At 36.9% G+C, this 25,980-nt stretch overlaps 1 protein-coding gene across 17 annotated transcripts in view; it reads left to right on the top strand.

The window, feature by feature from the left end:
* arhgef17 (Rho guanine nucleotide exchange factor (GEF) 17) overlaps positions 1-23,750 on the top strand; it is a 163,110-nt gene extending 139,360 nt beyond the window's left edge. For 2 of the 17 annotated variants that reach the window (XR_015514061.1, XR_015514069.1), the window contains 10 exons: positions 2,341-2,602; positions 2,845-3,086; positions 5,920-6,160; positions 13,251-13,337; positions 13,451-13,518; positions 15,945-16,093; positions 17,478-17,652; positions 17,865-18,137; positions 20,021-21,034; positions 22,933-23,747. Coding sequence is in view for 4 of the 17 variants with exons in the window: in XM_087291296.1 (XP_087147422.1) it covers positions 2,341-2,602; positions 2,845-3,086; positions 5,920-6,160; positions 13,251-13,337; positions 13,451-13,518; positions 15,945-16,093; positions 17,478-17,652; positions 17,865-18,137; positions 20,021-20,194; positions 22,946-23,061 (1,787 nt within the window). In the remaining 13 variants the exon portion in view is untranslated. 17 annotated transcript variants of the gene reach the window in all.
* Positions 23,751-25,980: the final 2,230 nt, after the last annotated feature.

Below are 25,980 nucleotides of genomic sequence, written 5' to 3'. Positions count from 1 at the left end.
AACAAAGAGCACTGGTCGCTCACTTACCAAATCTGTAGAGACAGGACAATCACCAGCAACTAGAGCCGCGTCTTTATTAAGAGGAGACTAAAGTGAATCCGGATCTCAGTGTTTGCAGATGAGAACAGCTCTCAGGTAAACAATAATCCTCCTTAGACACATAAGTTATTGTTGTTGAGCGTCGCGTACACTGTTAATCCACACGTGACTCCAGCTGCGCTCTCACAGAGAGAAAATGAAAACAAAACTTAACGGCAGCAAACTATAAAAGCAACACTTCACGCTTGTTTTGCCAACACAACGTGGCGTCTCTGTCGTCTAAACACTGTGACAGTAATGAATATTAATGAAGTTGCACAATAGAGTGCGCTGATTGGTTTGAACCAAGCCTTACACATGCATTAATGCATCACACTGTAAGACGTAATAAGACACACTCTGGCACAGACGTCCAGTCTGCACGCTGGAATACACGCTATTATGTCATGACCGTGACGCAGCTTCAAAAATTCGTTTCAAACCGGAAGTACGAATTTGCTTGAAATAACGCAAAAACAACCAATTTACACTTTTTAGTGAAATATAGGTGTCCTAATAGTGTTTTTAGCTGTGTGGGACACATATACCACTGTCAACAGCTCAACACATGTGTTTTGGTGTTTCGTGACCCTTTAAAAAGACAGCTTGCGATATTCCTGCTGCTGCCGACTGTTTTTATTATTGAGTGAAGTTTTTAAACTAATTTCGAGAGGAGCATGTGATATAATTGACTGCAGCTGGCCTCCCATCTACACTCATTAGTTAGCCAATCAGATCTATCCTAACTCACTATAAGTAGCCTAGCTAGACATTACTCCATTATCTTTGTTTTCCGAAGAAACCCCCCATCCACTCCTTTCTCCTCCTTTTCTCCTTTACAAAAAGGGGAGCTCTCGAGAACCACCTGATCTCGTACTCCCCTCACATGCTCTATGGACCTGGCGGGAGCCCTGGGCTCAACTATCTCCGAGCTCAGGGTTCTCTCCCGGGACAGCATGCCAAACCTGCTTACAGTTGTCAAGCAATATCTAAGTGTGAACTCTTGAATCAATAATAAAATCAAAAATACAGTGAAGATGCTTAAAGCACAGTTTAAACAACAGATTTAATAGCTCATTTCTAAAAACTGATTACTTTTATCTTTGCTATGATGACAGCACATTATATTTTACACATTATATTTATAATAATAATAATAATAATAATAATAATTCATTTTATTTATAAATGGTGCCTTTCTGGACACCCAAGGTCGCCTTACAGTAAGCATCAGCAGACATGCTAAACAAATTAAACATTACTAAAAACAATCATTGACCAAACAAGTTAAAACACAATAGCGAATATAAAAGAACATAATAAAAACATGATTAAAAAAAATTGTTAAGTAAAAGCCTGCTTAAAAAGATGGGTCTTTAGACGTGATTTAAAAGTGTGAAGACTATCACTGCTCCTAAGATCTAGGGGAAGTGATTTCCATAGCCGAGGAGCCATAGAGCTAAAAGATCTGTCTCCCATTGTGCTCAATCGAGTGCAAGGTGGTACTAGGGTGAAGTTGTTGGCTGATCTAAGGGTACGAGAAGGGGTGTAAATATGAAGAAGTTCAGTGAGATATTGAGGAGCGAGATTATGAAGTGCCTTAAAAGTTAGAAGTAATATTTTAAAATCAATTCAATACTTTACTGGAAGCCAATGAAGCTGATAGAGGAGTGGTGTGACGTGCTCGTGAGATGGGGTCCTAGAGATGACACGAGCTGCATGGTTCTGAACCAGTTGGAGTTTATGGAGAAGTTTGGAAGGAAGTCCAGAAAGAAGTTTATAGATATTCTTCAAGATACTAGTATTCAGTGACATTCAAAGGCTTAATTAGGGTAAATAGATAGGTCATTGTATAACAGTAGTTTCTTCTGCACACAATCAAACATATATTGCTTAAAGGGGCTAATAATATCGAGCTATTAAAATAGGTTTCAAAATATTCAAACCTGCTTTTATTCTAGCTGAAATAAAACAAATATGACTTTCTCCAGAAGAAGAAGCATTTATAGGAAATACTGTAAAAAAATCCCTCTGTTAAGCATCATTTGGGAAATATTTATATATAAAAATAAATTAACAGGAGGATGAATAATTTTGACTTCAACTGATAATCGTTTTGAATAATGGTGATTACAATTATGACCAAAATAATCGTGATTATGATTTTTCCCATAATCGAGCAGCCCTAGAGTCATTAAAACTGTTATGTTTATTGATGCTGTATATTGATATATCTGCTGTGTTTTCCTCTTGTTTCTCCAGCCATGAATAAGGACCAGTGGGACCCGGAGTTCCTGAAGGCCATCCCGATCATGAAGACGCGCAGCGGGATGCAGTTTTCCTGTGCGTCTCCCAGCCACAGCTGCCCGGAGAACACGTATGAGGTGTGGGTGTGTAACAGCGATGGTTACGTTGGTCAGGTGTGCCTGCTGAACATCCGGGACGAGCCCACGGTGGAGGCCTGCATCGCCGTCTGCTCCGCTCGCATCATCTGCATCGCCACTGTTCCGGGACTCAAGAACAGGTCAGATCATGAGAAAAACACACAAACAACAAAAACAATAACAAAAAAGTAAGCACACTTCCACTTGAGATCTCAAAAGGTACATTTAATTGGACATTTCAACCTACATGGTTTACAAGTGTGACCCAATGAAGACCGCATAGGTTTAAACAATACAAGAAGCACCCCAGCCAGGCTGCCTATGGGCCTGTACTTTTTGCATGCTTGTGAATAGTCCGAAATGTTCATTGTGTCTCCTTCAGAGAGCGTGTGGTTCACTCCACACCGACGGCTCCATCAGATTCAAACTCTGCAGCGACAACTCAACCACAGCTCCACATCTGCATCTCTGGCTCGTCTCTGGAGCTCAGCGAGCCGCCAGCGGTGCCCACTGCAGAACTCGTGCCCTTCGACAGCGACGACACTGACGATGAGGACTCGCCCAGCCCTTCATCAACACTGCAAAGCCAGGCCTCACACTCCACCATATCATCCAGCTTCGGCAGTGAGTCTACAAAAACATGCTGTTTAAAATTATTATTATTAAATAAACCTAGATAGTAAAGTCCCCTGCTGAACAAAAACTGAGTACACTTGTTAGGTAGGATTCACACAGCCAGCCTAGCCCTGACCAGCAAAGAAGCAGCTGAACCTGTTAGCCAGCACTCACTTTTGGGGGTTTACACCTACCTAAATTTAAATAGTAGCAGTTCTTCACCCCAGTGAGCTACAAGCATAAATTAGGCATCATTGGAAAGAAGACACTTTAAACTTAAAGTTTCATGCTAAAAAATATGAAAAGTTATACATTATGAAGTAATGAGAAAGAAAAATTGTACTGTGTCCAATATTTGTTTTTCCAAATAAAACAAAACATGTAAAGACCTAGAAAAAATATGCATTCAAATGAGTTTATATTTCAAATTTGATGAAGATAGCATGCAAAATAAGATTTCTGTGCAAAGTTTATATAAGACTATATCGGTGTCCTTTTCTCTCACACCGTCACTTTCTCAAAACTGACCTTTCCAAACTAAAACAGTAACAGCTGCTGAATAATTTGGCCTACATTCACGGTTTATGTATCTTTGAAAAAAAGACACTTAGGGCTTTATTATCCATCATCTAGAGTTTAAAACGCTCACAATGAAAAAAAAGTTATAAATGCTTAAAGGGCCATGAAACCCCCTCGTTTCAGCAGGGTGTTTTCACACCTCTACTTTGGGAAAAAGTCAGAAAAGTGGGCGTGTCCAGCTCTGTTTAGGGGGGAGTGTCGGAGGAAGAAAAGAGGCTTGGTGCGGGTGCGCTGAGTTTCAGAGTCAAAATACACACACACAGGGGACAAAGTGACTGTTTACATGGACATCTGTAGTCGAATTATTTGCCAAATTATTAAATGGTGGACTTTAACTGCAGTTTGGCTCTTTCATTCAGGGAATTCATTCATGTCCCTCGCGACAAACGAGATATTTGATTCGAGGAACTGCTCTAAGCGTGTATTTTTCATGCAATGTTTGATACCGCACGGCGAATGAGAGAAAAAAAAAACTCAGCATTTCCCAGAAACTTAGATGCACACGGCAGGTAGTGCAGAAAGCCGCGTGTGTTATTCCGGTCACTAATTGCGGTGAAAATCCTATACAAGGTTAAAGTTTGGTTGTGGTGCTAACATGTTTACACTCGGTGCAATAGTTTGTTCGATACGAATAAAATACGAACTGAATAAACAAAAAACACTGGTCGCTCACTTACCAAATCTGTAGAGACAGGACAATCACCAGCAACTAGAGCCGCATTTTTATTAAGAGGAGACTAAAGCGAATCTGGATCTCAGCGTTTGCAGATGAGAACAGCTCTCAGGTAAACAATAATCCTCCTTAGACACGTAAGTTATTGTTGTCGAGCGTCGCGTACATTGTTAATCCACACGTGACTCCAGCTGCGCTCTCACAGAGAGAAAATGAAAACGAAACTTAACTGCAGCAAACTATAAAAGCAACACTTCACGCTTGTTTTGCCAACACAACGTGGCGTCTCTGTCGTCTAAACACTGTGACAGTAATGAATATTAATGAAGTTGCACAATAGAGCGCGCTGATTGGTTTGAACCAAGCCTTACTCATGCATTAATGCAGCACACTGTAAGACGTAATAAGACACACTCTGGCACAGGCGTCCAGTCTGCACGCTGGAATACACGCTATTATGTCATGACCGTGACGCAGCTTCAAAAATTCGTTTCAAACCGGAAGTACGAATTTGCTTGAAATAACGCAAAAACAACCAATTTACACTTTTTAGTGAAATATAGGTGTCCTAATAGTGTTTTTAGCAGTGTGGGACACATATACCACTGTCAACAGCTTAAAACATGTGTTTTGGTGTTTCGTGACCCTTTAAGCAATGTAAAAAAATGCAACCTTGTGTACTGTTCAAATTGACCACCTTTTCGTTATGTTGGTGGGTGTTTTTGTCCAATTGACTTGTTTTGGGACAAAATAAAGGGATTAAATTAACTTAATAGTTTTTACAAATGTAAGTGAATTGAACATAAAACAATTAAGCCCCCAAACAAAAAACAAAACAAAAAAAACAGAAATTTTGTGGTTTTAGCTCACTTTACAAAAGCAGTTTGAACAAACAGCGAACATTTTTTTAAGTGTTCTTACTGTTTTCTTCTTGAATATAAATTAAACTGTAATGCCGCAGAAGAGACTTCTTATGAGTAATTTCATTCTCATACCTTTGCATTAAAAAAATAATATGTTTTCACCAAAATAGCGAAACCCTTTCTAGGTTTTTTTGTGTATTGTATTTTATATTTGTATTTTAACTTACTGCTAAAATACTCAAATGTCTCTGTCAATGTTTTCAAGCAATTATACTGTATTTCAAGTCACAGAAGTGCCAATTTCACATCAGTCACATCCATAACCAAGCCTTTCCCTTATCAATGCAGAAATGTTAAACAAAACTGACTCGTCTTTTTGATGAGCATTGATTCTTTTAGGTTGTGCAGTTTAATTAATGGAATTTCTACAAAGTATGTTGTATACTGACTTCACAGACTTTTTTGGTCACATCACACATGATTATTTACCTCATTTCATATATAAAACATGTTCACAGATAGATATTTTTCTTATCCCCATAACTCTGTGGTTAGTAGTTTTGGAAAATATAAACAGACGTTTCAATATAATGCTAACAAATACTTTCTCTGTAAGTAAAGTTTTTATTGCAAATGTCACATCTATGATGCTGGTATTGCTCCTATTTTAAAATATGCTACTTTTACTTAGATCAGCTCTCAGTGATGCTGTTTGTGTGTTTGTCAGATGATGAAGCGGTGGTGGCGAAGGACATGGCCACAGAGACCACCAGCTCAGAGGAGGAGCAGGAGTTCCCAGTGCCCAGCTCTTTTGGAGCCCCTCGCCTCAGTGCTGAGAGCCCCATGGATGGACGAGCCATGCGCCGCTCCAGTCGAGGCTCCTTCACCCGCGCCAGCCTGGAGGACCTGCTGAGCATCGACCCCGAGGCCTACCAGAGCTCCGTGTGGCTCGGCACCGAGGATGGATGGTGGGTCAATGCTAGGAAATAATGCTTAAAAATTAACCATGTTGATTTTGTTAGCTTTCATCCCTAGTTTTGTGGTGTGCATGTAATTATAAAAAAAAATGCTTGCAGTTGTAATAATTAAAAATAGAAATCTGATAATGCATTTCCTGTTTGTTTTCACTTAAATTCCCAGATTATGTCTATATATATATATATATATATATATATATATATATATATATATATATATATATATATATATATATATATATATATATATATATATATATATATATATATATATATATATATGTATATATGTAAATATATATATATATATATATATATATATGTATGTATGTGTGTATATATATATATATATATATATATATATATATATATATATATATATATGTATATATATGTATGTAAATATATATATATATATATATATATATATATATATATATATGTATGTGTGTATATATATATATATATATATAGACACTCGTAGCAGTGCGTTATGGCCGTATTTCGGCACTGGTATGTTGGCTCGAGGCTGCAGGCCGAGTGCCTTAGTTCCCCACCAGTGATGATATACAGCCATATCGCACTATTACGAGAGTGATATTGCATTTATACAACAGTCAGACAGCATAACCATGTATATAAAAAAAAAAAAAAACACGGAGAGTCTCAAAAACCCTCTTGTACGAGGAACTACTTTCTTCCGCTGTTCATTCACATCTGCAGCTGTAGTTTGAAACTTACGTTTGAAGCTGTTTTTTTCCGCTAAGGACTTATAATGTGGTCTCTGTCGTCATCTTGTGGTGGAATGTGAACCGTCTTTGCTCTGCTCAGTTTGACAGGCTAATGACTGCCGAGGCACTGAATCTCTGAAATTATGAACATTTAAAATAAATCCCTGTCCTTATAAATAAACTGCATAGTTGCAATCTAATCAACTACATCCTTGCCTTAAAAAGACTCAAAAGTGCATTATGTTGTCCAACAGCTGCAATATTTGTCAAACTGAAGTGAGTTTAGTGATCTGCTTGTCACTCTATGTGGGCGGAGTAATACACTAGAGTGAAGAGGCTGTACGAGTTCTGATATTGCAGAATATCTCATGGCTATCAGCCAGATTCAGAATCGAGAACCAGACAGAAAGGTTTTATAAATATACTTTAGTATGGTTCAAAAGTACTGTATTATTTGCTATAAAATTCTGTAATATTTTTTCATGTTTGCTTTTTAGAACAAATTATTTTTTTTACATGGTATTTATTAAAATCATCCAATAATGTTTGCTAATGTAGTCATCGGTCATTATAAGTGTTCAGGCATGTCTTTAGCTGGCATTCAGTTGGCCTATTTAAAAGTTAGATGGTAGATTGGTTAAATTGTGGTTTTGCAATAATAACACGTATGGATGCTCTGATCGATTGCCCGGAGATCGGTATTGGCCGTTAATCACATTTCATGACTTGATTGGTACTCGCTGATCTGGCCGATCTCATGAACCGATCGCAAGTGTTCGTTTACGAGTTCACAAGCAGAGGAAGATGCACGTGCCAAACAGTCAAAAACGCAATGACAGAAACGAAACAGCTGATGGAGTATACACTAACCTGGGCATTATTCAGACACAAGATGGCGCCTTACAGTCAAAAACACAAAGTTGACAGAAACAAAAACAGCCGATGGAGTATACACTAACCTGCGCATTATTCAGACACAAGATGGCGCCAAACAGTCAAAATTGCAAAGCTGACATAAACGAAACAGCTGATGGAGTATACACTAACCTGCGCATTATTCAGGCACAAGATGGCGCCAAACAGTCAATAATGTAAAGCAGACAGAAACTAAACAGCTGATGGAGTATACACTAACCTGCGCATTATTCAGGCACAAGATGGCGCCAAACAGTCAATAATGTAAAGCAGACAGAAACTAAACAGCTGATGGAGTATACACTAACCTGCGCATTATTCAGACACAAGATGTCGCCAAACAGTCAAAAACGCAAAGCTGACAGAAACGAAACAGCTGATGGAGTATACACTAACCTGGGCATTATTCAGGCACAAGATGGCGCCAAACAGTCAAAAACGCAAAGCTGACAGAAACGAAACAGCTGATGGAGTATACACTAACCTGCGCATTATTCAGACACAAGATGGCGCCAAACAGTCAAAAAAATAAAGCAGACAGAAACGAAACAGCTGATGGAGTATACACTAACCTGCGCATTATTCAGACACAAGATGGCGCCAAACAGTCAAAAATGTAAAGCAGACAGAAACAAAAACAGCTGATGGAGTATACACTAACCTGCGCATTATTCAGTCACAAGATAAATTTACGAATTTAGTCACGAATTTAGGTCAAAATTAGGGAAATAATGCCATGTTCAAGATTTAAATGTTTTGTTCATTTGTTTTTTTCTTTTCTTTAAGCTTCTGACAAACAACCCTGTTTACTTATATCAGTCCATTTCATGTCAATCCAGACTGTTTGAATGTAAAATTAATGATCTGTTAGATAATGTGTCAACGTAACTATTGGAAGTTATTATTAAACTAGTGTTGAAACATCATTGTAAGCCCCCGGGCCTCATTACAGCAGTGCTGTTGTCCTGCATAAACATCCTCCTCCTGCTGCTCCTGTTGGGTTTTAACTCTCCTCGGGTGACCTTGATGTGAATCCAGTGTTCCCACAGAGAGCATCATCATTAACTCCTGTTCAGGCCTGCCCATGTCCTCAGAGCATCTTGCCACTTTCCATATAAACATTACTCACACTCTCCTGCTTTCCAACTCACACACACACACAGGTGTAAAGCATTTCTCATGCCTCACTGCCAATCCACAGACAAAACAAACCAAAAACACTGCAAAGCTGTCTGTGTCATGCATTTCATTCCTAGTTACGTAGAGTTGATTATTGCATTTAACTTATTATGCCCTACTGCATGTGAAAAATTAATTAATTGATATTTAACAGAGCTAGGACATTTTCATACTAAATTGTATTATATTTTTCTTATTTGTTTAGTTTGGCTGTAATCATTTTTATTTATTTATATTAAAAAATATATTATTATCATTTAAAAAATACTTTTAAATTAATTTTAAAATTTGCTTAATTTTGTTTTGATTGGCTACAGATTGGCCACGGTTGTCTTGCCCAATTAATCTAGTTAAACTTTTAAACTAAATACTACCTTGCAAAATATCTAATTCAATTTTACGTACTGTAATTGTTGAAAGAGAAAATAAATTTTGTTGTTAATAATTCGTTATTAAAACTATTGTCTAAAAATGTGTTAAATTAGTGTCTGTTTAACAGTGCAATATTGCAGTAGTACACTGTATATTAACCTTACTAACCTGACTAACCTTAAAAAGGTATTAAAACTGCTAAAACTTTTTTTAAATAACTAATATAATAAATAAGAAGTTTAGAAATGTTGAAGCACAAATAAATTAACTGAATACTTATTTTAAATATAATACAGCTAAGTTAAAAAAATATATATGTATATATATATATATATATATATATATATATATATATTAGGGCTGTCAAAATTAGCACGTTAGCACTCGTGATTAATTTGAAATTTTTAACGTGGAAAAAACAAACGCAGTTGCAGTTTTTTCTTTTTTATTTCCTTTTGCGGCTGACGTGTGTTTAGGGATGGGGCGTGCATAGAGGTAACCTAGGCGGCCGTCTTGGGCAGCAGAATAGTGAGCGAACCCCCCAGTCCTCTCTTTCATCCGCTACATCCACCCCCTCCCTTACGGTCCTTACTTTCATCCTCAAACCGGTCACTTTCGGGTTGAGGGCGACATGATTGCTGTTTGCCTACAACGCTACTTCAGCTCGCGCCGGCTCTGCGTGTGTTTAACGTGCAAAGAAATTTGAATAATACCAAGGACGCGCTTTTAGAAGGAAAGTTTCAGTATAAAACAATGTCGCATTACCTGGCTATCCAGCGTTTCCTCCAGAGTTTCATGCAATTTCGGGTGTTTCATTTTTAATCTTGAGACTTTATCTGCAGTTCACTCTCATTCAGCATATTTTCATTCAGGGTGTTTTAATGGAATTTGATACCGCATGGCGAACAGAAAGAAAACCTCCGCATTTCGGGACTCGCATGATTCTTTAAGGTATTTAAAAATCGCTGATTACAAGGTAGACTCTTAATCAGTAGTACAGTATCTTAATCATAAAAGCGGAGTATTGGTGTCCATGTAAATGTACTCAGTGAAAGTGGCAAATGAAGTCGCAAGCTGTCAAAGACAGCCACAGCCACTATTCTCTGCCTTTAAGCTGCATCCATGAGCCCTCACATTTCATAAGTTTGACGTGTTTCCCCCGTTTGTAAAGCGTCTGCTTCACGTTACTCTGTCAGAATCTTTGCTTGAAAATACAGCCTTACTTTAGTACGCTTAGTTTAAGCAAATTTGATGAACGCGAACGTGCGTGTTGATGAATTTGAAGGGATCCCTAGTTGAAGTCAGAATTATAAAAAATAATTATACATTTTTTTTCTCTTTTTTTAAATATTTCCCAAATGATGTTTAACAGAGCAAAGAAATTTTCACAGTATGTCTGATAATATTTTTTTCTTCTGGAGAAAGTCTTATTTGTTATATTTCGGCTAGAATAAAAGCAGTTTTAAATTTTTTAAACACCATTTTAAGGACAAAATTATTAGCCTCTTTAAGCTATATATTTTTTTCAATAGTCCACAGAACAAACCATTATTATACAATAACTTGCCTAATTACCCTAACCTGCCTAGTTAACCTGATTAACCTAGTTAAGCCTTTAAATGTCACTTTAAGCTGTATAGAAGTGTTTTGAAAAATATCTAGTCAAATGTTATTTACTGTCATCATGGCAAAGATAAAATAAATCAGTTATTAGAGATGAGTTATTAAAACTATTATGTTTAGAAATGTGTTAAAGAAATCTGCTCTCCATTAAATAGAAAACGGGGACAAAAATAAACAGGGGGGCTAATAATTCTGACTTCAAACAAACTCTAAATAATAATAATAAAATAATAATTAAATAGACAACTTTACATCAGTATGCAGTGTATTATTGAGTTATATCTTTGATAATGGTGCATTTAAGTCTTGCGTTGCGTGCACTGTGATGCATAGTATCAATAGCGTCTGTCTACTGTGAGAAATGCAGCTGATTGTGTTTAGCTGCGTGATTACAGTGATGACAGTCTGAGCCTCATGTACACATAACACAGCTGCACGTCTGTCTGAATGGATATATCCACTGGTAGATTGCATTTATTCTGTGCTGAGTCAGACTTCGTGTAGTGATGAATATGACTTTGGATTTTCTGTTACCATATTCTGTATTACTGTCAAGACTTTCTTTATCCAGTGTCGTTGGCATTAGGTTTTTTTTCTACTGTTCTACTCTATATATATATATATATATATATATATATATATATATATATATATATATATATATAATTTTTTTTTTTTTTTTTTTTTCCCAGCAAGGACACATACAATTGAAAAAAGTGGCAGTGAAGACATTTCTAAAATTACCATAAGGTTACCTTCCAAATAAATCCTGTTCTTTTAATCTCATTCATTCATTTATTTTCCTTCAGCTTAGTCCCTTTATTAATTAGGGGTCACCAAAGCAGAATGAACCGCTAACTTATTCAGAGTATGTTTTACACAGCGGATGCCCATACTCATACTCATACACACTCATTCACACACAAACACTAGTGCCAATTTACTTTATTCAATTCCCCTATAGCGCATGTGTTTGGACTGTGGGGTAAACCGGAGCACCCAGAGAAAGCCAACGCCAACACAGGGAGAACATGCAAACTCCACACAGAAATGCCAACTGACCCAGCCAAGACTCGAACCAGTGACCTTCTTGCTGTAAGGCAACCGTGCTAACCACTGAGCCACCGTGTTGCCACTCTTTTCAACTCATCATTGATGATGATCAGATGACCTTATTTCTAATATGATTTCTGTCTGCTTGTGTGATGAAATGAAAATAAAAACAAATCAAATTTTCATTTGTGTTTCAGGAATGAATTACAGTTTTATAAATGTCCTAATAGAAACACACTGTTTTTCAAATAGTAATAATATTTCACTACACTAATTTTTTTCTCTGCATTTTTAATCCCCAAAGACTCCCAAAAACATTAAAAATAAACTCAACATTATAAAAAATGCTGGGTTGTTGCAACCCAACTTTGGGTCAAATATGGGCAAACCCAAATGTAGGGTTAAAAAGGGTCACACACACACACACACACAAAAAAAGAAAATTCCCTAAGATGAGTTTGTCCTTATTAGACCCAATGTTATGTTATAATAACCCAGTATTTTTTAAAGATGTCAGCTTTCAATCTAAAACATGCTGCGTTGTTGTAACACAATGTTGGGACAAATATGACAAACCCAAAAAATTGTCCATTTTTGACTGAACATTGTGTTAACTATGGGGGGAAATGTAAATGAGTTGTTTTTCATATTTTGTGATTCATGTTTTTATTTTAAAAATGTTCCCCTTTATTTTTGCTTGTGAATTGCATTATGGGATATTGATATTTTCTCCAACAACCTTTAAACTTGAAAAGATGGAAAAGGTGCCTTTTTGATTTTTAATAGTTTCAATTTTTATTGTCTGGGTTGGTGTTGTATATTACGCTACAAAAACCTTGTAATAAACCGCCAATACATTTTCTGTTATTTTACATACTTATTTCTCTATATATTATTTCTTATACATTATATTTTTCTAAACTTCTAAAACAACAATCACTTCATTAACCTGTAGAGTTGAATTTTCAACATCAGAAGTCGACAGAGCGGAGATCAACATCCCTTAATGCAATTCACAACTGTAAATAAACAGAAAGCACTTATAAAATGCGGAAACTGTACTTAGCAGATATCATTTACACTGTACCATAACGCTATATATGTGTTGAAGTAATATATCCAAACAGCAGCGTAAATTATGTTTGTGATTTACCAAAAATAAGCAGTACGGAAATAACTCCTATTAAAATCTGTCTGTTTTCTTTCAGCATCCATGTTTACCAGTCATCAGACAACATCAGAAACCGGAAGAACAGTATGAAGATGCAACACTCGGCTTCAGTCCTTTGTATCCTGTAAGCAGACTCTCTCCTCTATGATCAATACACTTTCAGCATGGAGACTCAGTGATTTTTTATTATTATTGTTATTATTATTATATTGTTATTATTATTATTGTTATTCCCAGGTATCTTGACAATAAAGTGTTTGTGTCTCTGGCAAACGGAGAGGTTATTGTGTATCAGCGGGAGGCAGGTAAGCTCACAATCATTCCATTACAGCTGATATGACTGACAAAAATATTATTATTCAAATTAGTTTTTTAAAATATTTTCTAGGTGATGTTTAACAGAGATATTTTTAATACATTTTTAAACATAATAGTAAGGGATTTACAAATATAACATTTTTGACTGATACCGATAACTTGCCGATATACTAATAAGTTAGCCGATTTTACTAATGTTTCTGCATGATTGCAAGCACAAACATTAAACAGCTGATTTTATTTTAAAACCTTACCTTCAGAAAAGTTTGAACGGATCTCTGAACATTATTAATCAACTATTCTTTTTTGTGGCTAACTTTCTGTTATGTAAATAAAATATAGAGCTTAACAAAAAAAAAAAGCATCAATAAAGCAAACAAATCACATTAACAAAATCAAAACACCAGTACAATAATTGTAACTGGCATGAGAAGTGGTTCAATCAGCGGAAATAATACATAATTTATCGGCTTAAGCTTTCAGCCTAATTTTGTTATCAAACCAATAATGATGACATTAAGAATATAATTTATCAGCCTATATCAATATGACCACAAGGGGTGTGAACCTACACTGGTCTCACAATTCGGTTTAGTTATGATTATCATGCCATCGATTAGTTCAATTCGATATCTTGGTGCATCGACGATGCTTTCCATACACAATTTTATATTTTACTTAGCAACACAATAAATCTTGTTTTAAATTTCAGAATTTATAAATATATGTACAGTTGAAGTCAGAATTATTAGCCCCCCTGTATTATTAGCACCCCTGTTTATTTTTTTCCCCAATTTCTGTTTAATGGAGGGAAGATTGTTTCAGCACATTTCTAAGCATAATAGTTTTAAAAACTCATTTCTATTAACTGATTTATTTTATCTTTGCCATGATGAAAGTAAATAACATTTGACTAGATATTTTTCAAGACACTTCTATACAGCTTAAAGTGACATTTAAAGGCTTAACTAGGTTAATTAGGTTAACTAGGCAGGTTAGGGTAATTAGGTAAGTTATTGTATAATAATGGTTTGTTCTACAGACTATTGAAAAAAAAAATTTGCTTAAAGGGGCTAATAATTTTATCCCAAAAATGGTTTTTAAATTAAGAACTGCTTTTAATCTAGCCAAAAAAAAAAAGATTTTTCAGAAGAAAAAATATTATCAGACTTACTGTGAATATTTCCTAGCTCTGTTAAACATCATATGGGAAATATTTAAAAAATAAAATAAAATCAAAAGGAGGCTAATAATTCTGACTTCGACTGTATATGTTATTTGTAATACAATTTTGTCCTTTAATACAAGCAGTGAACTGTACCTTTAATTTGACCTGCTCAAAGAAAACACTCTTTCTAGATGTATCTAACAAAACTAAACTACATGCACAGAACAACAAGAGCATTTATAGCAAATTAAGAAATATAAATATGATCCCACTTGCTTTTTGAGCGATGTTAATCGAGTTCTTCAACACCTATGATTGATCAATTGCGATTGGCTTGAACGGCCAGCACTGCTTCAGCAAACAGTGACACGGACACTGTTGATAACGGCTGGACTGCGACGCGGTGGAGAAAACTAGCTGTGCGGACACGCTTGTGTCTGGATCCACATGTAATGCTATTGTTGTAAGAGCCGAAAGAGGAGATAAAACACCTCACGAACATGCCAGCACGTCAAAGTGGTCACAGAGAGCGAGAGAGAGAGGGAGTGTACAGCTCTCTTTTTTTCTAGCTGAGTTCTGATGTACTTCCCTTTCAGTAAAGACTCACAAGTTGGAGCGTTTTAATTACTTGCGGTCTCCTCCTTTATGAAGCTACTGCCATATGATGCATATGTAATAAATGACGTCAGTACATAAGAACTGGTTATGATTATTACTGAACCGATACCGAATTGTTCGCATCTGCATTGGGGACCATCGAAGAAATAATTCGTTTTGACACCCTTAATGATCACCAGTGTATTGCATCCCTAAAAATATTGTTAATAATTAGTTTTTAATTATATTTTGCCAGGATAACAGTACAGAATATTTTATTTACTTATTTTTTGCAAGATGTTTGTATTCAGCAATTTAAAGGATTAACTAGATTAATTAGGTTAACTAGGCAAGTTAGGTTAATCAAGCAAGTCATTGGACAACAGGGATTTGTTTTGTAGCCAATCTGAAAAACTGTTTAATAAGGGGGATAATACAATTTACCTAAGCAGTTTAAAAAAAATCTAATTTTTTTAGGCAAACACAAAAAAATGAGACTTTCTCCAAAATAAAATACACTGTAATAGGAAACAGTGTGAAAAAATGTCTTGCTCTGTTAAACAGCACTTGAGAAATGTTTGAAAAAAGAATAAAAATTTCTCTAATATTTAAGTCTTTATCTGTGCATGTGTTTTTTCTGTGTCATAGGGAGTTTCTGGGATCCTCAGAGCTCTCAGACTCTGTGTCTCGGGTCTCCAAGCGGACCTGTGACTAAAATGGTTCCTGTGGCGGGAAAACTGTGGTGTGGCTGTCAGAACCGCATCCTTATCATCAACACCAGCACTTTAACACAAGAGGTTAGACACTAATGACAACAATTTGCTGTAAAAGATGATTCTATTTAGTAAAAGCTGATATTATTATATTTAGCTGATATTATTAAGTTACGGATTAAGTACATCTGGGAGGTTGTATCACAGAATAAAGCCTGATAGTTTTACTGGCTGCCCATCGTGAAGCAGAGCATTGTTGTATAAAACTAAAACTTATTCTGCAAATCAGCTGTTCCTACTGCTTATTACATCTGCTTGCCACAAAACATATAGATTTTACATAAAACATTGTTCTGAAATGTAATAGTTTATTAATTATTTAATTAAACACAACGCTGACAGAAACAAAAACAGCTGATGGAGAATACACTAACCTATGCATTATTCAGACACAAGATGGCACCAAACAGTCAAAAATGGAAAGCAGACAGAAACAAAAACAGCTGATGGAGTATACAATAACCTGTGCATTATTCAGTCACAAGATGGCACCAAACAGTCAAAAAAAACACAAAGCTGACAGAAACTAAAACAGCTGATGGAGTATACACTAACTTGTGCATTATTCAGACACAAGATGGCACCAAACAGTCAAAAACACAAAGCGGACAGAAACGAAAACAGCCGATGGAGTATACACTAACCTGTGCATTATTCAGTCACAATATGGCACCAAACAGTCAAAAAACACAAAGCTGACAAAAACTAAAACAGCTGATGGAGTATACACTAACCTGTGCATTATTCAGTCACAAGATGGCGGCAAACAGTCAAAAAACACAAAGCTGACAAAAACTAAAACAGCTGATGGAGTATACAATAACCTGTGCATTATTCAGACACAAGATGGCACCAAACAGTCAAAAAAAACACAAAGCTGACATAAATGAAAACAGCCAATGGAGTATACACTAACCTGTGCATTATTCAGACACAATATGGCGCCAAACAGTCAAAAACACAAAGCTGACAGAAACTAAAAGAGCTGATGGAGTATACACTAACCTGCACATTATTGTCACATATGGCACCAAACAGTCAAAAAACACAAAGCTGACAGAAACAAAACGATTATTCATTCATTAAGATGGCACCAAATAGTCAGAAACAATAGTGTTACAGACAAGCAGATACACATGATTGTCGATATAAGTATATATGCATTTGAACGTCTTCACTGACGGTCAAGGTGCTTCAAAGTACCCTGATGATCCTGTGTTGTTGAGCCATTATCTGGGAATAACTTATCTTGGAATGTCTTAACTGACCAATCAGAATCGAGTATTCTAGTCAGCCGTGTAATAACATAAATGACATTTATAAAAAAAAGATGATTATATCCAGTGTTTATTTAAGTGAATAGTTTAAAAATATATATTAAGTAAATAGATGTGTTTGTGTTGTCCAGCACTGGTTTCAGGTGGGTCAGGACAGCGGGCGCTGCGTGACCAGTATGGTGTGTTTTGGTAAAGGTGTCTGGATCGCTCTGCAGGGCAGCGCTCAGGTGCGTCTCTATCACTCCTCCACATACGAGAGTCTCACTGAGGTCGACGTCGCTCCAGCCGTTCACAAGATGCTGGCAGGTACTGTATACTGACGTTTTATTTATAAAGATGCCAGAATATTAATATAACGGTACAACAATTAGAATATTAATCGATGCTATTATCAGTATATTTTAATTCTTTGCGGTGAACTGTCCTTTTAACACGGTTTCAAATGTGAATTGTTGTGCTATTAGTGACCTTTAGGTTAATAATAAACTCATATGTCGCTGTGTGACTTGCTCTGCTAGGCTCTGATGCTATTATACGTCAGCACAAGGCGGCGTGTTTGCGGATCACAGCTCTTCTGGCCTGTAAGGATCTGCTGTGGATCGGCACCAGTGCAGGGGTGGTGTTGACTCTGGTGGTCCCGCCGGTGTCCTCCAGCACAGGATCTGGATCTCTGCGTGTCCCGCTGATCCCCATGGGCTCTGCTCACGGACACACTGGACATGTGCGCTTTCTGACCTGCATCGAGCTGCCAGAGGGATTCGACGTGTCTTTTCCTCCGCCAGCAGAGTCAGGTGCGCTACTCAATAAATAAACACGACATGCTGATTACATGTGCATTGCAGAAATGGGTCCCATTTTATAGTAAGTTGCCTTAATAATTATGTGATTGCATTTAAATTATTACTCTTCCTGCAAGGGTTGGAAAATTAAACTGAAACGCATGGTTTTACACCACAATAGTTCATTAGTATGATGTACAGCATCCATTTGCGGTCGATACAGCATTAGTTTGTCTTGGGAATGACAGATACCAGTCCTGCACAGGATTTTAAAACATTCTTCTTGCAGAATAGTGTTCAGGTCACTCTGTGATGCTGGTAGAGCAAAACCTTTCCGGACTCGCTCCTCACAAACACCCCAAAGTGGCTCAATAATATTTGGATCGGGTGATGGTGCAGGCCATGTTCATCAAACCACTCTGTCACCAGTCTTGCTGCGTGTATTGCTGTGTGTACGCCACTGCTATCAGAATACAACTTTTGAATCACTGGGTGCACATTTTTTGAGTGCATAGTTGTATTATGGTAATGCTTTTATTGAATTCATACAATAGTTCCCATAGATATAGTGCTTAACGAATATGAAAACACCCCTTACAAATCTCTCATTTAAATTAATATTTTCTATAGCAGTGGTTCTCAAACTTTTTCATCAAGTACTACGTCAGAAAAGATCTGTGTCTCCAAGTACCACCATAATGACCAGTATTGAAATACAGTAGCGTAGTTGGCCCGATGAAGCAGCTACAGCACTGCACAGTTTAAAAACGAGCCAGATTAATTCCTATTATTAACAATATTTATTGTCAGCCACTTTAAACATTATAAATAGTTTGAACGTTAACACTGTACTGTGCTTATGTGTAAAAAACAAACAAACAAATAAAAATAAAGCGTCAACGTTAAAATTAAAATATGCTTTTAAAAGTTAAAAATGATATGCCCCGTGTGCCTTGAAGGATGAAAAGGGCTAAACATAATTATGACAATGCAATATTTTTAAAATTCCTCTGAGACATTAGCTGCTACGTATCGACAGACAACACACATGGTTAAAAAGTGGTTCGCTTTGTTTACATTAAAGATAAAGAAAAAAAGTTGAATCTATGACTATTTAAGAAGATATTTTAGATGATACTAGTGTTTATTTTTATTGTTAATTTATAATATTTATAAAATGTATTATTTTTATTTTATTATTATTATTATTATTATTATTATTTATTTTATTTTATATTCACCTAAATATTTTATTTTTACCTAAAGGTTTATATTTACCTAAAGTCATGTGATGTACAGTTGAAGTCAGTATTATTAGCCCTTCTGAATAGAGGTCTGCATTCCCGAATAAATTTACAAATAAATAGCGGGAGCGGTCGGTAACGGGTTTAATTTGGGACAGGAGCGGGCTGTCTAGCAATATCGCGGATATTGCTATGCGAATGAGAGAGAGCTTTGTCTGTGTGTGTGCTTGGTGCTGTGTGTGTGTTTATACAGACAGCTTGACTGTATAGCTGGGTGATTTTCGGTTTTGTTCTCCCCCGCTCTTTAGCGGGATCGGGCGCGGCGGGTAGAAAATGGGGCGGGTCGGGCAGCGGGACAACATATTCTTAATATAAGCGGGAGCGGTCGGGTTTGGGCTAAAACCTGGCGGGTGCGGGCGGGAGCGGGATTCAAAATTTAGTCCCGCGCAGATCTCTACTTCTGAATTATTAGCCCCCTTGTATATTTGTTTCCCCACTTTCTGTTTAACGAGATGTTTTCAACACATTTCTAAACATAATAGTTTTAATAGCTCATCTCTAATAACTGATTGTTTTTATCTTTGCCATGATGACAGTAAATAATATTTGACTAGACATTTTATCAACCATATGTGTGTGTTAATATTGTAGCATCACAGAACAGCTCAGACAGCGGCACGGGAGGCCTACAGAGGCGAGATTCAGCCAGACGACGCGCCTCCACCCTCCTCCCCACCAAATCCAACCTGCTGGTCATCAGCGGCGGCGATGGCTATGAAGACTTCAGACTGACCAATAGCAGCGAGACGGTGGGGCGGGACGACAGCACCAACCACCTATTGCTGTGGCGTGTCTAACAAAAGCCCCGCCTCCTCTACGTACAAGCTGCTGGACACGCCCATGCACTTCACCCCAAAACCCCGCCCCCTTTCTGTTCTCTGGTGATGCGCTTGTAAGACGTCGACAAATTACGTTACGTTGTGTATTTCGTAAATGGTGTAAAATATTGATCGCGCTTTGCAATGTGATGTTTCCTGTGGGCGCTTTTGATATCGTGTACGTTTGGAAAAGCGGAGGAAAGAGAAAAGAATTGATCGAGAGACGGTTCAAATTTACATTAATGTAAATTTACGTAATATAAATGGGTTTAAATGCTGAAGCAGGGAGGATTGTGGGTAATGGATGTTAAAGACGGGGGTTTTTTTTCATCGTAGAGGTCAGTCCGCACACTATATGGTCAACTACTGGTCTAGAAAGACTGTGATTTCATTGGAGAATGAAGTTTTTGTTTTTGTTAAAGCTCTCTATTTGTGCCGAGAGTTATTCTTACGTAACCAATGTGCAATATAAGGCTAGAGTACCTACAAAACCGCTATATCACTCACAAACACACACACTTTAACACTCCAATAATCAACAAACTCACCGTCAGAGTTATTACACATTATCACTTTATTCTTTCGGTTATCGAATCATGTTTATGTATAAAAAAAAGATTACGTCTTCACTATGTTATGTACCGCAATGACATTCCATATATAGGTATTGTGACAAAAGAAATCGTTTTGTACAGTATTTATGTTTTTCATTTTTAGTTACGTCTTTTTTTTACATAGCACTTAATTTATAAATAAAGCGTAGTCTGGCGGGGCTTGTTTTTTTTCTGCTGAAAGGTTTTGACATTGGGTAGGGTTGCATTCGTGAGATTATTCAAAGATTATAGCTTGATGAAACATCCAGGTTATATTTCATTCTTAAAATCAAAATAAACTAACATTTAAAATAGTTTTGCATTAAGATCTGCATTATTTTTAACACAATTAAGCAGATTTCCCTCTAATAATGGCGTACTTTGAAATAGGGTTGACATGATACTGGAATTTGATACTAATCGATACTGAAATTTTAAAAACGTTTATTTCACGCTAACATTTGAGTGTGTTCTTAAACAGCGCTGATTTTCCATTGTGTTGCCATGCTCAACAGAAATGACTATGATTGGCCGTGAAGGTCATCAGTTTACCGAACTCACCGCTGTTTACTGAGTGTAACAACAGATACAGGGACACTGGAGCATTTTAAAGCCGTGATTCATAGACAAAAGTGATTTAAAGTGATTTATAGACAAACCAGCTGATCTATGTATCTGTGTTTACACTCAGTAAACAGCGGTGAGTTCGGTGAACTGATGACCCCTTCACAGCCAATCATAGTCATTTCTGTTGAGCACATAAACATAATGGTGAATCATTGCTGTTTAAGTTCAACAGCGCTCACATATTAGGAGGAAATGGACATTTTTCAAACTTTAGTATTGATTGGTATTACATTGCAATGTTGTGACAATTAAACTTTGAAATGGAGCTGAAGGCTAATTATTTTTGAAAAAAATATGCTTTCCTATTACATTTGATTGACCCTTAAATATAGTTCCCTCATTTTAATCTCATTAGATTAAATGAATCTAATTTGATTTATAATGTAATGCAAGTTTCATTCTTTCCAGGCAGCTATATAAAATTGAATACAAATTACAAATATATATATATATATTAAAAAAAAAAAAATATATATATATATATATATATATATATATATATATATATATATATATATATTTTTTTTTTTTTTTTTTTTTTTTTTTTTTAAATTTATTTTTTTTTTTTTAATATATATAAACTTGGCAAGTCTAATTTGGGGAAACTGTGGTGTGTTGCTGTGAGAATAATGTTTAAAAAAATATGGATAATTTTTTTTATTATTATTTTAAGGTGAAAATAATGGGTTATTTCACCCTAAAAATCTAAATATATAAAAATGTAGTGGTAAAATAACAAACAATCTCACTTACATCATGTACTTCATGTTCGTTATTTCCAGGTAAATTTAATCACATCAGCTCTTTTTTTTTAAATCACTTCACTGCATTTTCATTCTTCCCTGAACTAAAAAAAGCATATATTTTATAAAAAAAATAACCTTTTCAGAATGAAATATAACCTGGACATATTCCTTTACAGCCGGTCTGTCCAAACCCGGTCCTGGAAGTCCGGTGTCCTGCATAGTTTGGCTCCAACTTCCTTCAGCACACATGCCTGGAAGTTTTAGTGTACCTAGAAAGAGCTTGATTAGCTGGTTCAGGTGTGTCTAATTGGGTTAGAACTAAAATATGCAGGACACCAGCCTTCCAAGACCGAGTTAGTGCACCCCTGCTTTACATTAGGTGTCAAAGTCAATTCCTGGAGGGTCGCAGCTCTGCACAGTTTTGCTCTAGCCCTAATCAAACACAGCTGATCCAAATAATCGAGATTCTCTTAAACACCTTGATTGGTTGCATCAGCTGTGTTTGATAAGGGTTGAAGCAAAGCTGTGCAGAGCTGCTGCCCTCCAGGAGTTGACTTTGACACCTATGTTTTACATCATGGGTGCCCAAACTCAATCCTAGAGGGCCGGTGTCCTGCAATTTTAGTTCCGACCCCAGTCAGACACACCTGGGCTAGCTAGTCAAGCTCTTACTAGGCTTTCCAGAAACATCCTTGCAGGTGTGTTGAGGCAAGTTGGAGCTAAACTATGCAGGACACCGGCCCTCCAGAACCGGGTTTGGACACCCCTGCTTTACAGGTTGTTATTTCAATGATTGTTTTCATGGCCATGATAATTCAGGAAAGGGAACTGCGTTGCTTCTTAAATGATGATCCTGCATCGATTTGACCAACAGAGTTAGATATATTCTGATGTTTATGAGTGTGTGTTTATAGGTGATGACGTACAGAATGAAGTCAGACGGGTTTCAGCCCTTCATCTGCATTATAAACTACTAAACCGCTCTGCCTGTGAAGACTTACTGTTCAGTGAGCTATTCCAGCTGCCTTTTGTCTGTCTGGAAAGAAGTGAATCAGTCACAAAAACACACCCAATGACCTGAAGGATGTGATGTCAGAGCTATGAAAGCGTGACTTCTTATGAACAGGAGAATCATATTTTCATAAACCATTAGTTCGCTTTTTAATCGAGATATCTAAATCAGCCAGTGATGATTGTGGAGTCTTACTGTTGTAAGCCCTTTCTAGTGAAAGACAGCATCGATGTTTATTGTAAATATTTTGGTATATATTGCCTTTCTCTGTACATAGTGCTCTCACGGTCCACGATTGTTCATATGAATCTAATGGCATATTTTTATAAGTATTTTGTCTGTTGTTATTTTCTTCATTTGGCACGTGCCGCCTCATTTAAATTAAATCTATTACAGTATTTTAAAAGAAGAAGAGAAGCCACTCTGCGGGTCCTGTAACAGTCCTCGTGCTTATTTCACACCGTTTGTCCTATTTTGTCACTGTGGGTTTCTTTGTAATTAAACATTTCACCGATGCCAGAACCCAATAGGCTTCGCTTCGTCATTTACAAACACGTTCACACACGATCGCTCTCAAATGAGTCACTCGGGGGCAGGAAGTTCATTAGAAACCAAACAAGACACCGCTTAGGTTTCAGTACACAGCAAACTCACATGAAGGAATATGGAGGAGCAGGAGTGCTGGTTAGAAATAAATTCAAGAATCAAAATATCAATTTAATAATTGAATTAATTAAATAAATAAGTGGCTCAGTGGTTAGCACTGTCGTCTCACAGCAAGAGGCATTTCTGTGTGGAGTTTGCATGTTCTGTCCGTGTTGGCGTGGGTTTTCTTCAGTTTCCCCCACAGTTCAAGCACATGCACTATCGGTGAATTGGATTAACTTAATTGTCTATAGTGATATTAGTGTGTGGGTGTTTCCCAGTACTGGGTTGCGGCTGGAAGAGCATTCGCTGCGTAAAATATTTGCTGGAATAGTTGGCGGTTCATTCCGCTGTGGAAACCCCTGATAAATAAGGAACTAAGCGCAAGGGAAATGAATGAAATAGACAATTTTATAACTTTTTAATTTCTATTTTAAAACGCTGATTAATAAAACAATAAAAAAACACCTATTAATAAATCGTTTTAGATTAAATATTAGAAATTATAGAACTTATAACACATTTATTTATACATTTAAAGGTAATTTTTTAATGCATTATTATATTGCTTTATTTAAAAAGACAATTTAAATATCTATTTTTATTTGTCCATTAATTCATTCTCATGTCGGCTTAGTCCCTTTATTAATCTGGGGTCGCCGGAGCGGAATGAACCGCCAACTTATCTAGCATATGTTTTTACACAACGGATGCCCTTCCAGCCGCAGCCCATCAATGGGAAACACCCACACACTCTCATTCACACACACACACACACACACACTACGGTAAATTTTAGCATACCCAATTCACCTGTACAACTTGTTGGGGAAACCGGAGCACCCGGAGGAAACCCATGCAAACACGGGGAGAACATGCGAACTCCACACAGAAATACCAGCTGACCCAGCTGAGGCTTGAACCAGCGACCTTCTTGCTGTGAGGTGAACGTGCTACCCACTGTGCCACCGCGTCGCCTATTTGTCCATTATTTGTTCATTTAAATTGTGATTTATTTAGATAAAATTTTGTGCTTCAATTATTAAAATGATAACTTGATTCTTCGTTTTATTTCTAACTGGCACTCTTGGTCCTCCATGAAATAATACTATAGCTATATTATAGTAAATAAATACTGTAATTTGTGAATTTTCTTGAATCATATACTCGTGAAGAAATTGGATTAATCTGCTGTGGTAATTCTATAGTTGCTGTGGTAACACAACAACAAATATACTAATATAAACAAATGACTTTGAGGTACACCTGTCCAACTGGTTGTTCATGCAAAATTCTAATCAGCCAATCACATGGGAGTAACTCAATTTATTTAGGCATGTAGACATGGTCAAGACGATCTGCTGCAGATCAAATTGAGCATCAGAATGGGGAAGAAAGATGATTTAAGTGACTTTGAACGTGGCATGGTTGTTGCTGCCAGACGGGCTGGTCTGAGTATTTCAGAACCTGCTGATCTACAGGGATTTTCACGCACAACCATCTCTAAGGTTTACAGAGAATGTTTCAAAAAAGAGAACACATCCAGTGAGTGGCAGTTCTGTTTGCACAAATGCCTTGTTGATGTCAGAGGAGAATGGCCAGATTGGTTCCAGCTAACAGAAAGGCAGCAGCAACTCGAATAGCCACTCGCTACAAGCGAGGTCTGCAGAAGAGCATCTCTGAACACACAACACGTCCAACCTTGAGGCGGATGGGCTACAGCAGCAGAAGACCACACCGGGTGCCGCTCCTGTCAGCTAAGAACAGGAAACTGAGGCTACAATTCACACAGGTTCACCAAAACTGGACAATAGCAGATTGGAGAAACATTGCCTGCTCTGATGAGTCTCGATATCTGCTGTGACATTTGGATGGTCGGGTCAGAATTTGGCGTCAACAAATTTAAAGCATGGATCCATCCTGCCTTGTATCAATGGTTCAGGCTGGTTGTGGTGGTGTAATGGTGTGGGCGATATTTTCTTGGCACACTTTGGGCCCATTAGTACCAATTAAGCATCATGTCAACGCCTAAGCCTACCTGAGTATTGTTTCTGACCATGTCCATCCCTTTATGACCACAGTGTACACATCTTCTGATGGCTACTTCCAA

This window comes from Danio rerio, chromosome 18 (assembly GCF_052040795.2).
Source record: "Danio rerio strain M-AB ecotype USA chromosome 18, GRCz13ab, whole genome shotgun sequence".
NCBI classification, from domain to species: domain Eukaryota; kingdom Metazoa; phylum Chordata; class Actinopteri; order Cypriniformes; family Danionidae; genus Danio; species Danio rerio.
The sequence above is the reverse complement of the archived record's forward strand: the minus strand, read 5'-3'. Positions and strand labels throughout refer to the sequence as shown.